Source organism: Hypanus sabinus, chromosome 12 (assembly GCF_030144855.1).
Source record: "Hypanus sabinus isolate sHypSab1 chromosome 12, sHypSab1.hap1, whole genome shotgun sequence".
Lineage (NCBI taxonomy): Eukaryota > Metazoa > Chordata > Chondrichthyes > Myliobatiformes > Dasyatidae > Hypanus > Hypanus sabinus.
Window position 1 is genome coordinate 34,289,359 of NC_082717.1, and position 18,581 is coordinate 34,307,939.

The 18,581-nt window shown below is 41.1% G+C and overlaps 1 protein-coding gene across 2 annotated transcripts in view; it reads right to left on the reverse strand.

The window, feature by feature from the left end:
• Window positions 1-18,581, reverse strand: part of pigf (phosphatidylinositol glycan anchor biosynthesis, class F) — a 63,749-nt gene that overhangs the window by 23,721 nt on the left and 21,447 nt on the right. For both annotated transcript variants that reach the window (XM_059985744.1, XM_059985745.1), the window contains exon 4: window positions 10,430-10,538. In XM_059985744.1, the coding sequence (XP_059841727.1) occupies window positions 10,430-10,538 (109 nt within the window). The remainder of the gene's footprint in view (window positions 1-10,429; window positions 10,539-18,581) is intronic.

The following is an 18,581-nucleotide window of genomic DNA, read 5'->3' on the forward strand; positions in this document are numbered from 1 at the left end:
AAGGTACCAGAATACTTTTTGTTGGATCATGGGACAACATAGTACAGAAATAGTTTCTTCCACCCACCAAGTCAGCTGGACCATCAAGAACCCATTAAAAAAAAACTTATTCTCCTCAAACTCAACTCCGCCATAGATTTTATCACTGATCTACACACTTGTGGTATTTTACAGTGAACAACCCAGATTTCGGATGTGGGTTGAAACTGGAGTAGCTGAAGGAAACCCATGTGGCCACTTGGAGATCTTGCAAACTCCACACAGAGAACAACTAAGTGTAGGATTGAACCAGGTTTGCTGGAGCTGCAGGGCAACATCTTTACTAGTGGCACTAACTTTTGATTTCACCTTTATTATATTACAGCACTAAGGGAGTACCTTAATGAAATGGATAAGTTGCCTCACCAACACTAATGAAAGAATAAAAACCAACTTAGAAACACACGTCTTATTTTTTACTGTGAAACATCATTTGGAAGGGACCTATCTGACCAATTAAACCTCCAATAGTTACTGCTCAGGATTAGCTTTATGGCTGTTAATATATGCACATTGTCATCCAAAACTATTAAAAGACAATGGAAGTCTAAATAGGAGTCACCTTTGGAACCAATGGTACTAAATAAAAAGCTGTTACAACTTTTATGAGGTGGAATTAATCTCCCAGACAGAAATGGCACTGAATTTCTCATTCAATTTGTACATTAAGGATGTTCTCACTGCCCAAAGTAGACAAGCAGTTTGTGACTGACATTTTTTCTCATTTAACAGAACTCTCTGTATTCTTTTCACTGCCAACACCGATCTGAGCTTCATTTTAGCAATGACAAATAACTGGTGAAACCGTCCCAAATTGCATCAAGTGTGAATGCAGTCTGCAAGACTGGAGAGTAATACATAATACCCTGGCTCATGTTTATCACTCAATTAGCTTTAATATAAAAAATAAGAGATTCTTACTGCTGCTGAGCTGTCTGTCTGACAAAACCACATTCTCCACACTGGCTGTATGATCTGTAAAGTTGTAGCTGATGAGGAGTGCTATTGGGATCAATGCTGAAAACTCAACTATTTACATAACAGCCCAATTAAAGTGACTGTTGCCAGATTTGTTGAAGATTCTAAGTGGGAAAGCAAACTGTGGGGAAGGCGTGAAGGGCCAAACTTAGTGGGTGTAGAATAGCGAGGGGAAACGTGAGGTTAACTATTTAATGAATAAAAGGAAAGAAACACTGTTAAGCGTAGAGACTTCATAATGTTTTGGTGCAGTGGGATCTAGAAGTCCTTGTACATGAAACACGAAGTCAGTATTCAGGTAGCAGCAAGTAATTAGGAAGGGAAATCGAATGTTAGCCTTTGTCACAAAGGAAATAGGGTACTAAAGCAGGGAAGACTTGTCTTTGACAGGCATTGTTGGGACCATACTTGGAATACAACAGAGTTTACATCATCTTCATTGTTCACAAAAAGATTCAATAGGTTGATTTATGATATCACAAAACTGTTGTCAGAAAGGCTGGAATTTAGAAGAATGAACAACTCTGATGGGACCACAAATGAGAAAATCTGCAGATGTTGGAAATCGGAGCAACATACACAAAATGCTGGAGGGGGAGGGGAGCACCAGAGGGAGATGGAGAACAGGCAGAGTGATGGGCAGAAAGAGAGGGGAAAAAACAACTCTCTTTCTGTCCATCACTCTGCCCGTTCTCCATCTCCCTCTGGTGCTCCCCTCCCTCTTTCTTTCTCCTGAATCCTCCCGTCCCATGATCCTTTCCCTTCTCTCGCTCTGTATCCCTTTTGCCAATCACCTTTCCAGCTCTCAGCTTTACTCCCTTCGCTCCGGTCTTCTCCTATCATTTTACATTTTCTCCTACCCCTCCAACTTTCAAATCTCTTACTATCTTTCCTGCCAGTTAGCCCTGATGAAGGGTCTCAGCCCGAAACGTCGACAGCGTTTCTCCCTATAGATGATGCCTGGCCTGCTGCGTTCCACCAGCATTTCGTGTGTGTTGCTTGAATCTCCAGCATCTGCAGATTTCCTCATGTTTGCTTAGACAATACGTGAAACCTGGAGGGGGAGGGATGAAGCAAAGAGCTAGGAAGTTGATTGGTGAAAGAGACAGAAGGCCAGAGAAGAAAGAGAAAAGGGGAGGAGGAGGAGGAGCACCAGAGGGAGGTAATGGGCAGGCAAGGAGAGAACATGAGGGAGGGACAAAGATGGGAAAAGTTCGGGGGGGGGGGGGGGGAGGCATTACTGGAAGTTTGAGAAATTGGTTCATGTCGCCAGGTTGGAGGCTACCCAAACAGAATACAAGGTGTTCTTCCTCCAATCTAAGTGTGGCCTTATCCTGACAGCGAAGGACAGACAGAATGGGAAGTGGAATTAAAGTGGGTGGCCACTGGGAGATCCCACTTGTTTTGGCGGATGGAGTGTGGGTGCTTGATGAAGCGGTCACCTGATCTCTATCAGGTCGCACTGATATATGGAATGCCACACTGGGAGCACTGAGCAGCATACATGACCCCAACAGCCTCACCGGTAAAGTGCCACCTCACCTGGAAGGACCGTTTGGGGCCCTGAATGGTCGTTAGGGAGAACAAGCCTGTTGGGGGTCATATACTGTTTTCAGTGCTCCCAGTGTGGCAGTCTGTTACTCTGATGGGACCACAGGATAGATACTGAGTGGGTGTTAACCCTCAATCTAAAATTGTGACCACAGCTTCAGGAAAACAAGTGTTCTCTCTTTTAAAAGAAATGAAGAGGATTTATTTTCCTCAGAGGGTCCTGAACCGTTGGAATTCTCTACCCAAGACACATGTGGAGGCCAGTTCATTGAATATATTGAGACAGACAGTCTTTAGACTAGTAGAGCAGTCAAAGTTAATGGGAAACAGACAGCAAGCTGGGAGCTGAAGCCAAGATCAGATCGACTATTATTGAATGGGACAGCAGGCTCATATGACCACATGACTTAACACTGTTCTCATTTCATTCACAGCATTAAAGTTGAAAGTCATTCCTAAAAAAAAGGAGAAATAGTATAATACTAAGGAAGGGAAAATACACTAATGTGTAATACTTCAATTAGTTGTGATTGAACTCCAAGGTGGCTCTTTCCTTCTTTATTGACGCAATGCTTTCCATTTCAAATGGGATCAGAAATTGACCGGGTGCAGTACAGATGGGACGCTGTATTGTTGAATGGTGCCGTTATCAGATGAGTTGTTAAGCCTCAAGCAAGTCTGTTCATTTACCTCAACACTGCTTATGGGATGTCATATTGTGAAAAATGTCTGTTGCATTTTCCTACAAGAACTCTTTAAAAGAAATCACTGTGTTTGGGGGAATTCTGAAGTTACGAAAGATACTTTCGGTCTGTTATTTCTGATGACTAGTTCACAGCAGGCTGAAATGGCTATCACGAGAGGACACAGTTTTAAGGTGTTTGGAAGTAGGTAAAGAGGAGATGTCAGGGGTAAGTTGTTTTTTTTTTAAAAAAAACACAGAGTGGTGAGTGTGTGGAATGGGCTGCCAGTGACGGTGATGGAGGCGGATACGATAGGGTCTTTCAAGAGACTCCTGGACAGGTATATGGAGCTTAGAAAAACAGAAGCCGATGGGTAACCCTGAAGTAAGTACATGCTTGGCAAAGCATTGTAGGCCAAAGAGCCTGTACTGTGCTGTAGATTTTCTTTGTTTCCAGGTTTCTAACAAGTACCAACGCCAGCTCTTACATACTTGCATATGGATAACAATGTTACAGACAGCAGAACAGTGCTTTTCAAGTTCAAAACAATCCAAAGTGCAAGTCTCTGGAGTCCTTATTTTCCAAAGGAAAACTGGCCAAGAATTCTCATCTGTGAAGAATTCTGTGTTGGTCAATATGGTTTCAGAGTTTAGTCAAATTATGTTAAATTGTTGGAATGGATATGCCAAAGATAATCTACCCACAAAGCAAAATTACACAAAATTCAAACAATTTTCAGTTTGTTCCATATCCATAAGGAGATAAAAGAATCTAATATAAAAGCAAGCCAGCCAATAAAATAAAAGATGACACCAAAAGCGTTTTTTCCCTCCAGAAATATAAAAAGAGTAAGAGGCAAGAGTAGATTTTGGCCCACTGGAAAATGACGCTGGAGTGGTAGTAAGGGAAGGCAAAGAAATGGCAGATGTATTTTGTGTCAGTCAGCACTGTGGAAGACACTAGCAGTATGCCAGAAATTCAAGCGTGGTCACGGACAGAAGTGAGTGCAGTTGCTATTATTAAATAGGCGATTTGAAAGCTGAAAGGTCTGAAGTTAGGTAAGTCACCGGGACCAGATGGACTACACCCCAGGGTTCTGATAGAGGTAGCTGATAAGATTGTGGAGGCATTAGTAATGATATTTCAAGAATCATTAGATTCAGGAACGGCTCCAGAGGACTAGGAAATTGCAAACATCAATCTTTAAGAAAGGAGGGAGGCAGAATAAAAAGAAATTATAGGCTAGTAAGCTTGACTTAAGTGGTTGTGAAGATGGTGGAGTCCATTATTAAGGATGAGGTTTCAGAGTATTTGGAGGCACAAGATAAAGTAGGCCAAATTTGGCATGCTTTCCTCAAAAGGAATTCATTTAGAAACAGGCAGGAGAGCCAAAAAAGATAGCCAGTGGATGTTGTTTACTTGGATTTTCAGAGGGCCGTTGAGAAGGTGCCGTACATTAACCTGCTGAATAAGATAAGAACCTCTATTGCGGGAAAGATACTAGCATGGAGAGAAGGTTCGCCATCTAGCAGAAGGCAAAGAGTCGGGTTAAAAAGGAGGACAACTCCAGTTAGCTGCTAGTGACTAGTGGTGCTCCAGAGTCTTGGTATTGAAACTGCTTCTTTTCAACTTGTATGTCAATGAATTTGATGACGGAATTGAAGGCACTGTGGCCCAGTTTGCAGGTGTTACAAAGATATGTTGAGGAAGCAGAAAGTCTGCAGGACTTGAACTGAATGGGAGAACGGGCAAAGAAGTTGCAGATAGAATATACTGTACAGAAGTGTATTGCCATAGACAGACTATTTTCTAAATGGGGAGAAAATTCATAAATCAGAGGTGCAAAGGGACTTGGGAGTCCTTGTGCAGGATTCTCCAAAGGTTAACATGTAGGTTGAGCAGGTGGTAAGGAAGGGAAGTGTAATGTTAGCATTCATTTTGAATATGAGCTACAATATAAAGCTGAGGCTTTAAAAGCATTGGTCAGACCTCACTTGTAGCATGGAAGGGGGAGAAAGAGGTCACAGCCACAGAATAGATAGACGTCCATTTAGAACAGAAGTGAGGGTGGGGAATCTGTAGAATTCATTGCCACAGAAGACTGTGGAGGCCAAGTCATTGTGTATATTTAAAGCGAAGGATGATAGGTTCTTGATAAGCCAAGGCGTCAAATGTTATGGGGGAAAAGGCAGGAAAATGGGGTCAAGAGGGATAATTAATCAACCGTGATAGGCTGAGTGTTCCAAATCTACCCCTATGTCTTATGCTGACATTTCGAAGTGATTTAAGTATTTCTTTCCAGGTTGCCATGTTATGAATGTTACATAGAAACATTGAAAAACTACAGCACAATACAGGCCCTTCAGCCCACAAAGCTGTGCCAAACATGTCCTTACCTTAGAACTACCTATGCTTACCCATAGCATTCCATTTTCTAAGCTCCATGTACCTATCCAGCAGTCCCTTAAAAGACCCCATCATTTCCACCTCCACAGCTGGCAGCTCAGTCCACGCACTCACCACTCTCTGCGTAAAAACCTAACCCCGACATCTTCTCTGTACCTGCTTCCAAGCACTTTAAAACTATACCCTCTCATGCTAGCGATTTCAGCCCTGGGAAAAACCTCTGGCTATCCACACGAGCAATGCCTCTCATCATCTTGTCCACCTCTATCAGGTCACCTCTCATCCTCCTTCACTCCAAGGAGAAAAGGCCGAGCTCACTCAACCTGTTCTCGTAAGGCATGCTCCCCAATCCAGGCAATACCCTTGTAAATCTCCTCTGCACCCTTTCTATGGTTTCCGCATCCTTTCTGTAGTGAGGCGACCAGAACGGAGCACAGTACTCCAAGTGGGGTCTGACCAGGGTCCTACATAGCTATAACATTACCTCTTGCCTCTTGAACTCAATCCCACGATTGATGAAGGCCAATGCACCATGCGCCTTCTTAACCACAGAGTCAACCAGCTTTGAGTGTCCTATGGACTTGGACCCCAAGGTCCCTCTGATCCTCCACAATGCCAAGAGTATTACCATTAATGCTATATTCTGCCATCATATTTGACCTACCAAAATAAACCACCTCACACTGAGCTGAGTTGAACTCCATCTGCTACTTCTCAGCCCAGTTTTGCATCCCATCAGTGTCCCGCTGTAACCTCTGACAGCTCTCCACACTATCTACCACATCCCCAACCTTTGTGTCATCAGCAAATTTACTAACTCATCCCTCCGCTTCCTCATCCAGGTCATTTATAAAAGTCACGAAGAGTAGGGGCCCCAGGACAGATCCCTGAGCCACACCACTGGTCAACAACCTCCATGCAGAATATGACCCATGTACAACCACTCTTTGCTTTCTGTGGGCAAGCCAGCTCTGGATCCACAAAGCAATATCCCCTTGGATCCCATGTCTCCTTACTTTCTCAATAAGCCTTGCAAGGGGTACCTTATCAAATGCCTTGCTGAAATCCATATACACTACATCCACAGCTCTACCTTCATCAACGTTTTTAGTCACATCCTCATAAAAATTCAATCAGGCTCGTAAGGAAACACCTGCTTTTGACAAAGCAATGCTGACTATTCCTAATCATATTATGCATCTCCAAATGTATATAAATCCTGCCTCTCAGGATCTTCCCCAACAACTTACCAATCACTGAAGTAAGACTCACTGGTCTATAATTTCCTGGGCTATCTCTACTCCCTTTGTTGAATAAGGGAACAACATCCACAATCCTCCAATTCTCTGGAACCTCTCCCAGAGTTACACTTTCACAATTTCTCCACAGTGCCAAATCATCGACAGAACAGATTCATTCATAGAGCCTGTTAGTTTAATGTTGTGCCCTCTGTGAAATGCTTTAATTCGTAAACTGGTATGGTAGAGTGGCTACACTCAGAGAAAGTAAGGAGCATCCAGCTAGGTTGGGTTCAGACTCCATTGCATTAAATACATCTTCAGATATCAATGTTAAAATTCTACATCTACCTTCAAGAGAAAACTTGTTGTTAGATTCAAATGTATTCTTTGGCAGTTGCTAGACCAATGTCAAACAGTGGATGGAACAAAATTGCAGGACCTCTGCCACAAATTGCCTTCTTTGTAAACGATTCAGTGAAGAGGGTAGTGATACATTAGCTATTCACTTCAGTACATTAAAAAGGGAGACTGATAGTTGAACACAATCACCAGCTGAAGTCTTCGTTCAATTGTGCCAGCATCAGTGACATTCTGAGGCATAGACTATACCCAGATTTGGTACATTGTCAGGCGCTGACTCTGCAGGCTGACAAACTGATACTGTTTTCACTAAAGTCCAAACGTAAATTTTGTCCATACGTCAGAGAATGCACAAAAATCACTCAGATGGCAAGCATATCTCAATAGTATTGTAATGAATAGCATCAAAAACACACAAAGCTGATAAGAAAGAGCAATTGCTGAAATTGCAGAGAGAAAACTATTTCTGCCATTTGTATGGAATAAAAACCTAATTACCTATGGACCTTTGAAATTAGTGATATCACGGGAGCTCATTCATATACATGGGGGTGTCCATAGTTGGTCATTGTAACCCAGGAATAATCTGTCTGGAGATGTTGTAATCATTAGAGAATAAAAAGTATGAAGGACACAACATAATTAAAAGAAAACTAACATCTAGAAAGTATTTTACACGCTAAAAATATGACATAGAATGAAAATGCTGCAAACACTTAGCAGGTTAGCCAGTGTTCATACAGAAATAACTTCCTCAAATTGATGACCTTTCAGAGTAGATCTCTTCCACTTATTAGAAAACTAATTCAAACTTCAAACTAAACATCTCACTGAGTACATTTAAACTCACCTGAAGCTCATCAAGTTTGTCACCGAAGCTGGAAAATGAGGGCAAGTTACTCCCCAAACAGATACTCTGTTCCAGGCCCTGTCACAGAGGATTACCAGGCAGACAGAAAAGTGTTCTTGGACGCACTCATAGCTTTCCTCAAGTCCCCAACTCCTGGGAGTCGCAGGTCAACTCAGTGCAAAGAAGGAATGATAAGAATGGCACTGACAATCTTTTTGGCACATGGAAGCCCTTTGTGTTGACCTAGGAGCTCACTTCCTGTCCCATCAGACACCTCTTGCTCCTTCTATGGAACAGAAGCACAACTACCACCATTTTAGGCTATTTTTCTATGTTGGATAAGCAATATACAAAATATTTTTAAAATTACATAAAATGTGAATAAAATATTGAAGTTATTAAGCAGTTAATAAAAAAAATTGGTAATAACAAGATATAACAGCAGAATTAGGCTAGTTGCCCCATCGAGTTTGCTCTGCCATTTCATCATGCCTGATCCAATTTTCCTCTCACCTGTACTCTCCTGCCTTCTCTCCGTATCCCTTCATGCCCTGATCAATCAAGAATCTATCAACCTCTGCCTTAAATATACATAAAGACTTGGCCTCCACAGTTGCCTGTGGCAAAGAATTCCACAGATTCAGCACTCTCTGGCTAAAGAAATTCCAACTCATCTCCATTCTAAAAGGATGCCCCTTCTATTCTGAGGCTGTGTCCTATGGTCTTAAACTGTCCCACCATAGGAAACATCCACATTCACTCTATCAAGCCCTTTCAACATTTGATAGGCTTCAATTAAGTCACCCCTCATTGTTCTGAATTCCAGTGAATACAGTTCCAGAGCCATCAAACGCTCTTCGTATGACAAGTCTTTCATTCCTGGAAAAGGATGATTCTATGGAATTCTACAAAGTGCAAAATTCAAAGTTCAAGGTAAATTTATTATCAAAGTACATACATGTCACCATGTACAACCCTGAGATTCTTTTTTTCTGCAGGCATTCTCAGTAAATCCAAGAACTGCAATAGAATTAATGAAAGACTGCACCCAATAGGATGGATAAACAACCAATGTGCGAAAGACAACAAACTGTGCTCATACAAAAAAAAAAGAAATTATAATAAATATCGAGGACATGAGGTGACGAGTCTTTGAAAGTGAGTCCATAGATTGTGGGAACAGTTCAGTCATGGGCAGTAAAGTTATCCCCACTGTTTCAAGACCCTGATGACTGAGGATTAAGAACTGTTCCTGAACCTGGTGGTGAGAGTCCCGAGCTGGGATCAAGTTGGGAGACCTAAATTTGAAAATTTGTACATTAAAAAGTCCGACAGCTGAACAAGTTACTTTTTTTTAGCTCTGTGTAAATTAACATGCATTAAAATCACTCATGTCTTACAAATAAATACATGTATTTTCAGATATAATTCTCCAAAAGCTTACACAACAATATATTAGTTATACTCTAAACACTTCTCATTTCAACTATTAGCCTGACGTTGATCCTCTTACCCATTTAAGAATTCACTGGCTATTATTTTTCTACTTTACACACAAGTCCTTGTTAAAATTAGTTCCTTTTCAAACAATTTGGTTCTCTTTCTCATAATGCATACTACCAAGCCAATTAGATATTTAGTAGATTTTTCAAGTTCACCGTAAGTTTCCAAGTGAAAGCCCCGGTTTCCTTGGCTGCTTAGGTCGAGGGAAGAAAACCTCCCATGCTCTTCCATGCCAAACCCATCTGTGGTAGATGCTTACCCTGTTACAAATTTGTGCCACAAAATAACAGACAGTACACTGCATAGGATTAAAGGAATTATATTTATGAACCTTAACTTAAGGAATAGTAAAGAATAACAAAAAGAAAAGGGCCCATTCTAATAAGCAGTCAAATGTGCACAAGTTGGAGCTCATCCTGAACTTCTCTGTCACTCACGCGTTGGGCCCTCAGTCAGCATGAAAGCCCACACCACCTTCCGAAAGGCGCTCGCGATCCACCTGGAACGAACGAGTCTCCCACCAGATCGTATGCAACATCCAGTTCTCCCCAGTGCCTTCTCTCTTCATTTTCCACCGAACCAAAAAACTCATGCCCAACCGTAGTGCCCTCACCAGAGAAAACTCCCCTTAATTCAACCATCCTAATTGGATAACACACATTTCTCCTCATTTCTTATCTTCGACAATAATCCTAGCAAGCTGAAAATGGAGCAAGTTGAAAACAAGCAGCTCTTACAGAACTGCTAAAATACATACAGCATAACAGTAAAAATATGAACCAGGGCATTACAGAAGATTCCTATAAATGATTATGTACCTGCCAGGGCCTGTCCCAGTCCAGTGGGATAGGAAATGCTCCTAGCCAAGCTCCAAACAAACTGGAAATTGTGGTGATTTGCAGACTCGTATCCCAGACAGATGTTGCCCTGCAGGAAGAAAAGGACATTTTATTCATTAGGTCATTCCCAATATTGTTAACCTGGAAGACTTTTATAACATGGTTAAGACAATTGCAAACAAAATAGATATTGATCAGTAGGCAGAAAAAAGGACAATGTAAAAAGCCAAATGACAGAGAATGAACATGGAGCAATGTTGCACTGGGGAGGAATTAAAGTGAGTTGGCAAAGGAACGAACACGAACTGGTAACAGAAAACAGGAGACAAGGCAGATTATAGATAATGGAAATCTGGAGCAACTCACAAAAGGCTGGAGGAACTCAGCAGACCAGGCAGCATTCTTGGAGGGAAAGAAGTGATCGATGCTTCCAGCCAAGATGGCCTTAGCCTAGAAACGTCAACTGCTCAGTTCCCTCCACAGATGCTGCCTGACTTGCTTAGTTCCTCCAGCAATTTGTGTGATGCAATGGAAAACAGAGATAAAATAGACAAAGACCCACCGGAGTAGAGTATTCGGTGGAAGCATATCAAGATGGAAGACGAAGAACACAGAATGTATTAGGATATGAGCCCTACTCTGATAACCACTACCCAAATGGTCAGGGATTGCTCAGAAACTTCCACTTCACATGACCACCATTAGCTTCCTGAAAAGTTTACCATATTACTTTCTGATACTTAATGGACTAAGTATGTTCTACCATTCAAGGCTGATTCGCACTTGGCTTAACAACACCCACCCAAACACTGCCCAAGGTACTTTGAGATCTGGCAAGACTGCATACAGCATTCTTTCCTGGTGTCTTTGATAAAGGACCTTATTGATCGAATTAATTCAAGTTAGACTTAGATATCTGAGGAATATTGAACCAGGACAACAGATAGCATTTCAAAATATCCGAAGGGGAATAGGACTCCTGACAATTAGATTGTTAATCTTGTGACATGACTACCATCCTGCATCCACTAGTGCGACAGGGTTTGAGGTGGCAATAAGAAACACAGAAAACCTACAGCACAATACAGGCCTTTCGACCCACAATGCTGTGCCAGAAGTGTACTTACTTTAAAAATTACCTATAGTTACCCATAGCGCTCTATTTTTCTAAGCTCTGTGTACCCAGTGTTGTACATGCACCTTCACACCAATCAGCCCTATCATCATACATTCACTCTGTATTCACTGACTCTTGTTTGGACAATGCCTTAAGTAGGAAGCAAAAGCCCAGGTGAGTACTCAGCTAAGCAGACTCAAACTTGTGTTAGGCCTTGGATGAGGTAACCATCTGCGAATAGCAAGCGGAGTGCAGTTTGTTGCCTGGGCAATCAGTAAAGCCCAAATGAATTCAGGTGAGCAGACTGAGAGCAAGACCCAGGAAGGATCTTATTGATTTGTTCAAGACTGGATATTACCGGAAACCAGCAAAGAATCTGTCAGCGTTTAATGGTGGCTAGGAGCCCCTAAACTCTAAAATTCCCACCTTTCCATTTCCTCTGACATTAGCAGGCATTCATTCTTTGGCCATTTTAATATTTATATGAATCACCAGTTTACAATGAAAACCATCAAAATAAGTTTTTAAACTAAGACTGCAGCTCATAAAAGACATATTATTGCTAGCTTGACTGAGTGACACAGAATAATAATAGGGTGTCAAATTCTGACATCCTGTGTCTTGCAATTTGTTTTGTGCCTCAACTATTCAAGGCCTTTATTTATGATTTCTGTTGTACTAAATATACGCATCAGAAAACTACATATGCTGGATTACAAAAGGCACTCAGGGAAACTATACACTGTGGAGAAGCAAACTAGAACTACCAAGCAGTAATAATAGATTAAACAAAAGTGTGGGAAATCTACTTCAATGTCTACAAATACAAGATCATCCACCAAGGACTTGAAAACAGTGGAAAATTAAAACTGTAGAATTCCAAGGAAACTTTATAGACAATAGACAGTAGGTGCAGGAGTAGGCCATTCGGCCCTTCTAGCCAGCACCGCCATTCACTGTGATCATGGCTGATCATACACAATCAGTACCCCGTTCCTGCCCTCTCCCCATATCCCTTGACCCGCTATCTATAAGAGCTCTATCTAACTCTCTCTTGAATGCATCCAGAGACTTGGCCTCCACTGCCTTCTGGGGCACAGCATTCCACATATCCACCACTCTGGGTGAAAAAGTTTTTCCGCATCTCTATTCCAAATGGCCTACCCCTTATTCTTAATCTGTGGCCTCTAGTTCTGGACTCACCCATCAGCGGGAACATGCTTCCTGCCTCCAGTGTGTCCAATCCCTTAATAATCTTGTATGTTTCAATCAGATCCCCTCTCATCTTTCTAAATTCAAGTGTATACAAGTCCAGTTGCTCCAATCTTTCAACATATGACAGTCGCGCCGTTCCGGGAATTAACCTTGTGAACCTACGCTGCGCTCCCTCAATAGCAAGGATGTCCTTCCTCAAATTTGGAGACCAAAACTGCACACAATACTCCAGGTGGGGTCTCACCAGGGCCCTGTACAGCAGCAGAAGGACCTCTTTACTCCTATACTTAATTCCTCTTGTTATAAAAGCCAGCATGCCATTAGCTTTCTTCACTGCCTGCTGTACCTGCATGCTTGCTTTCATTGACTGATGTACAAGAACACCTAGATCTCATTGTACTTCCCCATTCCTAACTTGACACCATTTAGATAGTAATCTTTGTGGTCCAAAAACAGTGATATCAAATTACATTGAAATTCTTCAATAATGGAAATGCTCTCCTTTTATATTCTAGTCCTCTGGATATAAAGCATGTAGAAGTTATGCTTCAGTTAAAAAAAAAAGCCCCAAGTAGACTATACCTAGAATATTATGAAAAGTTCGGGGTAACTTAATGAATAATCAGATTTTGAATTAGGGTACTAGTAGAATTAGAGGGAAATTGAGGAAAATAAATCACTATAGTGTGTGAAAGTCATAATCTGAACTGATAGTGAAGATAGAAACAATGACCATATGTAAAATATATCTGGAGAAATCCTGACACACAGAACCTATGAGGTTACAGGCCAATAACTGGAAAGTGTGACTAGTCTGGATATTTGTCCTTCACGACCAGATAAAATGGGCCAATTGACCCCTCTTCCACTATAAATGCTTATGACAAAATATAGCTCCCTGTCTTAGCAAGTCACAATTTGAAGTGAATTATTGCTGAATTTTATCTCAGCAGCAGGACAACCCTAAATTGTTCACAGTCAAATATGCAGAAACTTTTAATTGAAATACATCTTATTCAACATCTTACTCTACACTGAGCAATACATAGAGAGTTAGCTAAAGTAGATTGCATCCTCCTCCTGGGACTTAAGAATCTTTATGATACCATCCATTTTTGATTCTATGCATGACCTTTATTTCAATCTTATGTACAAGTTGGCAAAAAGCAACATTATAAAATTTAAGACTTTTGGCAAGGAGTTCAGCATTATGTCAAATGAATCTTGCTTACTATTTCAGTCTAACAAGTCATGACACAATTATGAAACAGTTACCTGGTGGCTTTGTTATTTGACTGGAGCCAGAGGCATGGACTATTGATCTGTAGGTGAAAATTCTATTAAGGTTATCCCACCAGCTGGAAAACTTTAATTAAACATATCTAACAGTGTGGCCTGTACATGACCCTGACTCAGCAACTAACTGCCACAGAATCAGTTACATAGAAAGGTGCCCTTCAGAAGAGGACCCTCTATACCCAAGTACAAACAAGAAAAAATCTGCAGATGCTGGAAATCCAAGAATCCGAGCAACATAGACAAAATGCTGGAGGAACTCAGCAGGCCAGGCATTATCTATGGAAAAGGGTACAGTTGATGTTTTGGGCCGAAACCCATCAGCAGGACTGGAGTTCAAGTACTCATCTACACTATTCTCTTTTACCAGTATAGTCATAGAGACATAGTGTGGCAACAGGCCTTTCAACCCAACTGATCCATGCTGGCCAAGGTGCTGTATCCAAGCAAGTCCCCTTTGCCAGTGTCCGGCTCAAATCCTCTAATTTTCTCCCAATCTACATACAGTATACAGTGTACAATATACAGTTTTTCTGTGTTTGCACGTTTTAAAAATCTATTTAATATACATAATTTATTTACTTGTTTAATTATTATTATGTTTTGTTTTATTTGTTATTTTTTTCTCTGCTAGTTTATGTATTGCATTGAACTAAGTTAACAAATTTCACATCACATGACGGTGATAATAAACCTGTTCTGATTATTTTCAACTGTCTCTTAAAAGTTGTTACTGTACCCATCTCAACTACTACTTCTGGAAGCTCATTTTTTGTGTTAAAAAAGTTACCCCTCAAGTTCTGACTTAATCTCTCCCCTTTCATCATAAACCCATGCCTTTGAGTTTTTGATTCTCCCCAACTCTGGGAAGACTGACTGCACTTAACCTATCTATACCCTTCATGATTTAACACACCTCTACAAGATCACCTCTTCAGCCTTCTACACTCCAAGGAATAAAATCCCAGCCTGTCCAACCTCTCCTTATAACTCAGTCCCTCAACTCCTGTTATCATCCTTGAAAAACTTTTCTGCTCTCTTTCCAGTTTAATAACATCTTTCCTATAGCAGGGCAACCAAAACGAAACCAAGTACTCCAAGTGTGACCTCCATCATTGGACTCTGGCATGGTTCCAGAGAACTGGAAAATTGCAAATGTCACTCAACTCTTTAAGAAAGGAGGAAGGCAGCAGAAAGGAAATTACAGTCCAGTTACCCTGACCTCAGTGGTTGGGAAAATGTTGGAGTCAATTGTTAACGATGAGGTTATGGTGAAGATAAAGGAAAATCTTGTCTAATGAACCTGGTGGAATTCTTTGGGTAGATTACAAGTAGGGTAGATAAAGGGGATGCAGTGGATGTTGTATAATTGGACTTTCAGAAGGCCCTTGACAAGGTGCCACACATGAGGCTGCTTACCAAGTTGAGAGTCCATGTTATTACCAGGAAATTACAGACATTTAAGGTTAGAGCATTGACTGATTGGTAGGAGGCAGTGAGTGGGAATAAAAGGATCCTTTTCTGGTTCCTCTGTTGTTGAACTGCAAGGATCCTCTGTCTGTAACACTCACCAGGAACCTGCCGTCCTCTGTGAAATATTTGGTCTGTAGCCTACTGAGACTTAGTAATTCAAATGCTCATCCAGATGCTTCTTCAATGAATTCAATTCAAGTTTAGTTGTCATTCAATCATACATGAATACCACCAAATGAAACAGTGTTACTCCAGACCCAAGGTCGAAAACAGTACCAACAATCATACACAGCACGGAGCACACGTACAATGTACAATATAGCAAGCACCGAAAGGTACAAGATACAGCCACTTGAACCATCATTGTCGAAACCTGCAGTCGGCCATAACACAAGTTTGTCACCTGCCGAACGATCACAGGGAGCAGCATCGACTCTAACCGAGATGGTGCACCACTCTGCCCTGGGTGGATCGCACCAGCTCCAATGCCTCTCTCCTGACAACTGTCAACAAGTGACACCACAACATGAGGCAGGGTCCATTGAATGCCGTAGAAATCTGCAGTTGACCACAACATCTTCTGCTCCACTCCAGCACCGACTCCAGCCTGGACGCTGCACCACACTGCCCCCCAGTGGAGCCCACCAGCTCCAACATTTCTGTCCTGACAGCGGCGTTGGCATTGGGGCTTGAGGCCTAGTGCTTGCTATGACCGAGCCCATGCAGCTCTCCCACTTAGATGTCATCTTCCTATCTCCTAGCTGAGAAAAAAAATTCACATATATCCGTTAAACCCATACTCATCATCAGGAAAGTCTATTCTACTATCCATTATTTTGTATACCTCTCTCAATAATCTCTGCTGCCCCCCCCCCCCACCATACATCCCAATTATTTCTTCTCGAAGGACTATCCACTGCTACAGTTTCTCTCTCCCACTTCAACATCAACCTTGTCCAATGCTGTGTACTTTAGGCTGTGATCCAAGTTTCTTCAAACAATAAATTTTCACTAACTGAATAACTTCCACAAAATAGAGTCTTTAGAAGTGGAGAGAACAATGTCCAGAGAACCAGATCCTAAGAAAATCAAAGCTCAAATCAATAAGATTGAAATATGATGGCACTGTTATTCGACATTCTCTGACAGCACAGCTGGAAATAAAACCATAGAGAAATTATGAGAATTTACTCAATCTGATTTGACATCTTTTGCATTTTCTCATAATCTAAATTGCTCTTGGAACCTCTAAATTACTGAAAGAGGCACAGCTTTCTATTTCTAGTCTTATTAAATTTACGTGTGAAACCATTATTTCTGGTTCTGTTAGGTAAAGTTGGACTTGAAGTTCCTAACCCAGTGTCTAAATTACAAAAAGAAATATCTTTTTACACTATTGATACATAAATACTCATCTTCAATTTAGTGAAAGCTATAAACTGAGAATCTTTTTAAACGTCAAGAAAGACAAACCTCCCTTTCTGACTTCCCTTTCCTCTCCTGGCTAACAACTCCTGTAAGTATTGTGATGGAAACCTGCATGCAATTTCATGCTGATGTCAGAAGTGCCGAAGCCAAGTTCATTTCAATGCACCACTCACTCAGATTTATATTTTAAATGTAACCAGGTGATATAATTCTTTTTTACCATATCTATTTTGTTAACAAGGGCACTGACCTCCTCCTCTTGCTCTGCTAGTTCCTGCCAGTCGGTCAGGAAGATGGAGGCGCTCCCTGTTCGTGTGCATACCACGATTAACAATGAGCAGCTGTCCTACAGTGCAGATGTAGTAGGAATGGGGCAGCTCATTGCTCATCTTGGCTTTACTCCCAAGTAAAGCTTCAGTTACATGGGACTAATATACTGCTCCTGTCTTGAGAAAAGGAAGCAGGAAAAAAAAATCTGAGATGAAGAATCACACATGCAGTCAAAATCCTATCTCCTTTATCCTTCAACCAAGCACTTTTTGCTTTTCAGCCTGTGGAAAGCAAAGACATTTTTAACACTCAACTTGAGCAGAAAAGTTTTTTCAATTAACAAAGAGTTACATATGTAAGATCCAGTTGAAAGAGTGGATTTTAATATTCAAAACATGGTAGACTGTTAATTCCAGACGTGGGTGTTGGTCGAACAAATTCTATTGCTGAGCCCCTTTTAAATCAATCCTATTGAGCCCATAAGTTAGCCAACAAAAGAACCTGTATGTAGAGCAATATTAAGGGGAAGTACTTCTCTCTATTAAGACCAGCAACCCATTACTTTTAAGAGCCCATTAAAGGTACTCAGTGCATTCTGGTTGATTGGGCTATCGGCTAATCGAGGCTGCAGTTTATTAGGGACAACTCTTAAAGAACAAAAAACTAATCGAGAAAATAGCTGGGATTTCCTTCATTTAGTTGGGACACCATGCCTCCTAATTGGGACAGCAGACTGGTGCCAAGCAGTTTCTAACAAGTGTCACTCAAGTGTATTTGTGCGGCTGTTAGACACTAGACCCTGCTTAGTGCAAACAGTTTTTTAAAATAACATCAGTTGTGTGTGTTTGTATTCAAAAAGCAGTGATATTTATTACTGATAGTTGGCAAGAAATAAGCAGTAGGACAATAACAGAACTGTTTTTCTCACTGCAGTTTCAAACAGTCAAGCTTGGAGGTGTGAGAAACAGAATGGAGTGAAAATGAAACTATTTTACCACTTCAACAAACAGGAACTATGATGAATTTGAAGGTATCGACAAACATCTTAAATGTTACAATGAAAATGATGATTTAGAGGATGCAACAGTTTTTAACTAGAAACCATGTGTGCTTGTGTGGCTGTTAAGACACTACACTATGCTTAGAACTAACAGTTGTTAAATAGCGCCAGTTGTACATGCTTGTGTTAATGTTATTTGTTTGAGGTGACCAACACCAAATTAAAAAAGCAGTGATTTCTGACACTACTTCATGCAGGAAGGCAATAAAGGCACTCCATTATTTGCAATGGATGTCTACACAGTCAAAAGAACTCGGCAGTGTACACTGTCC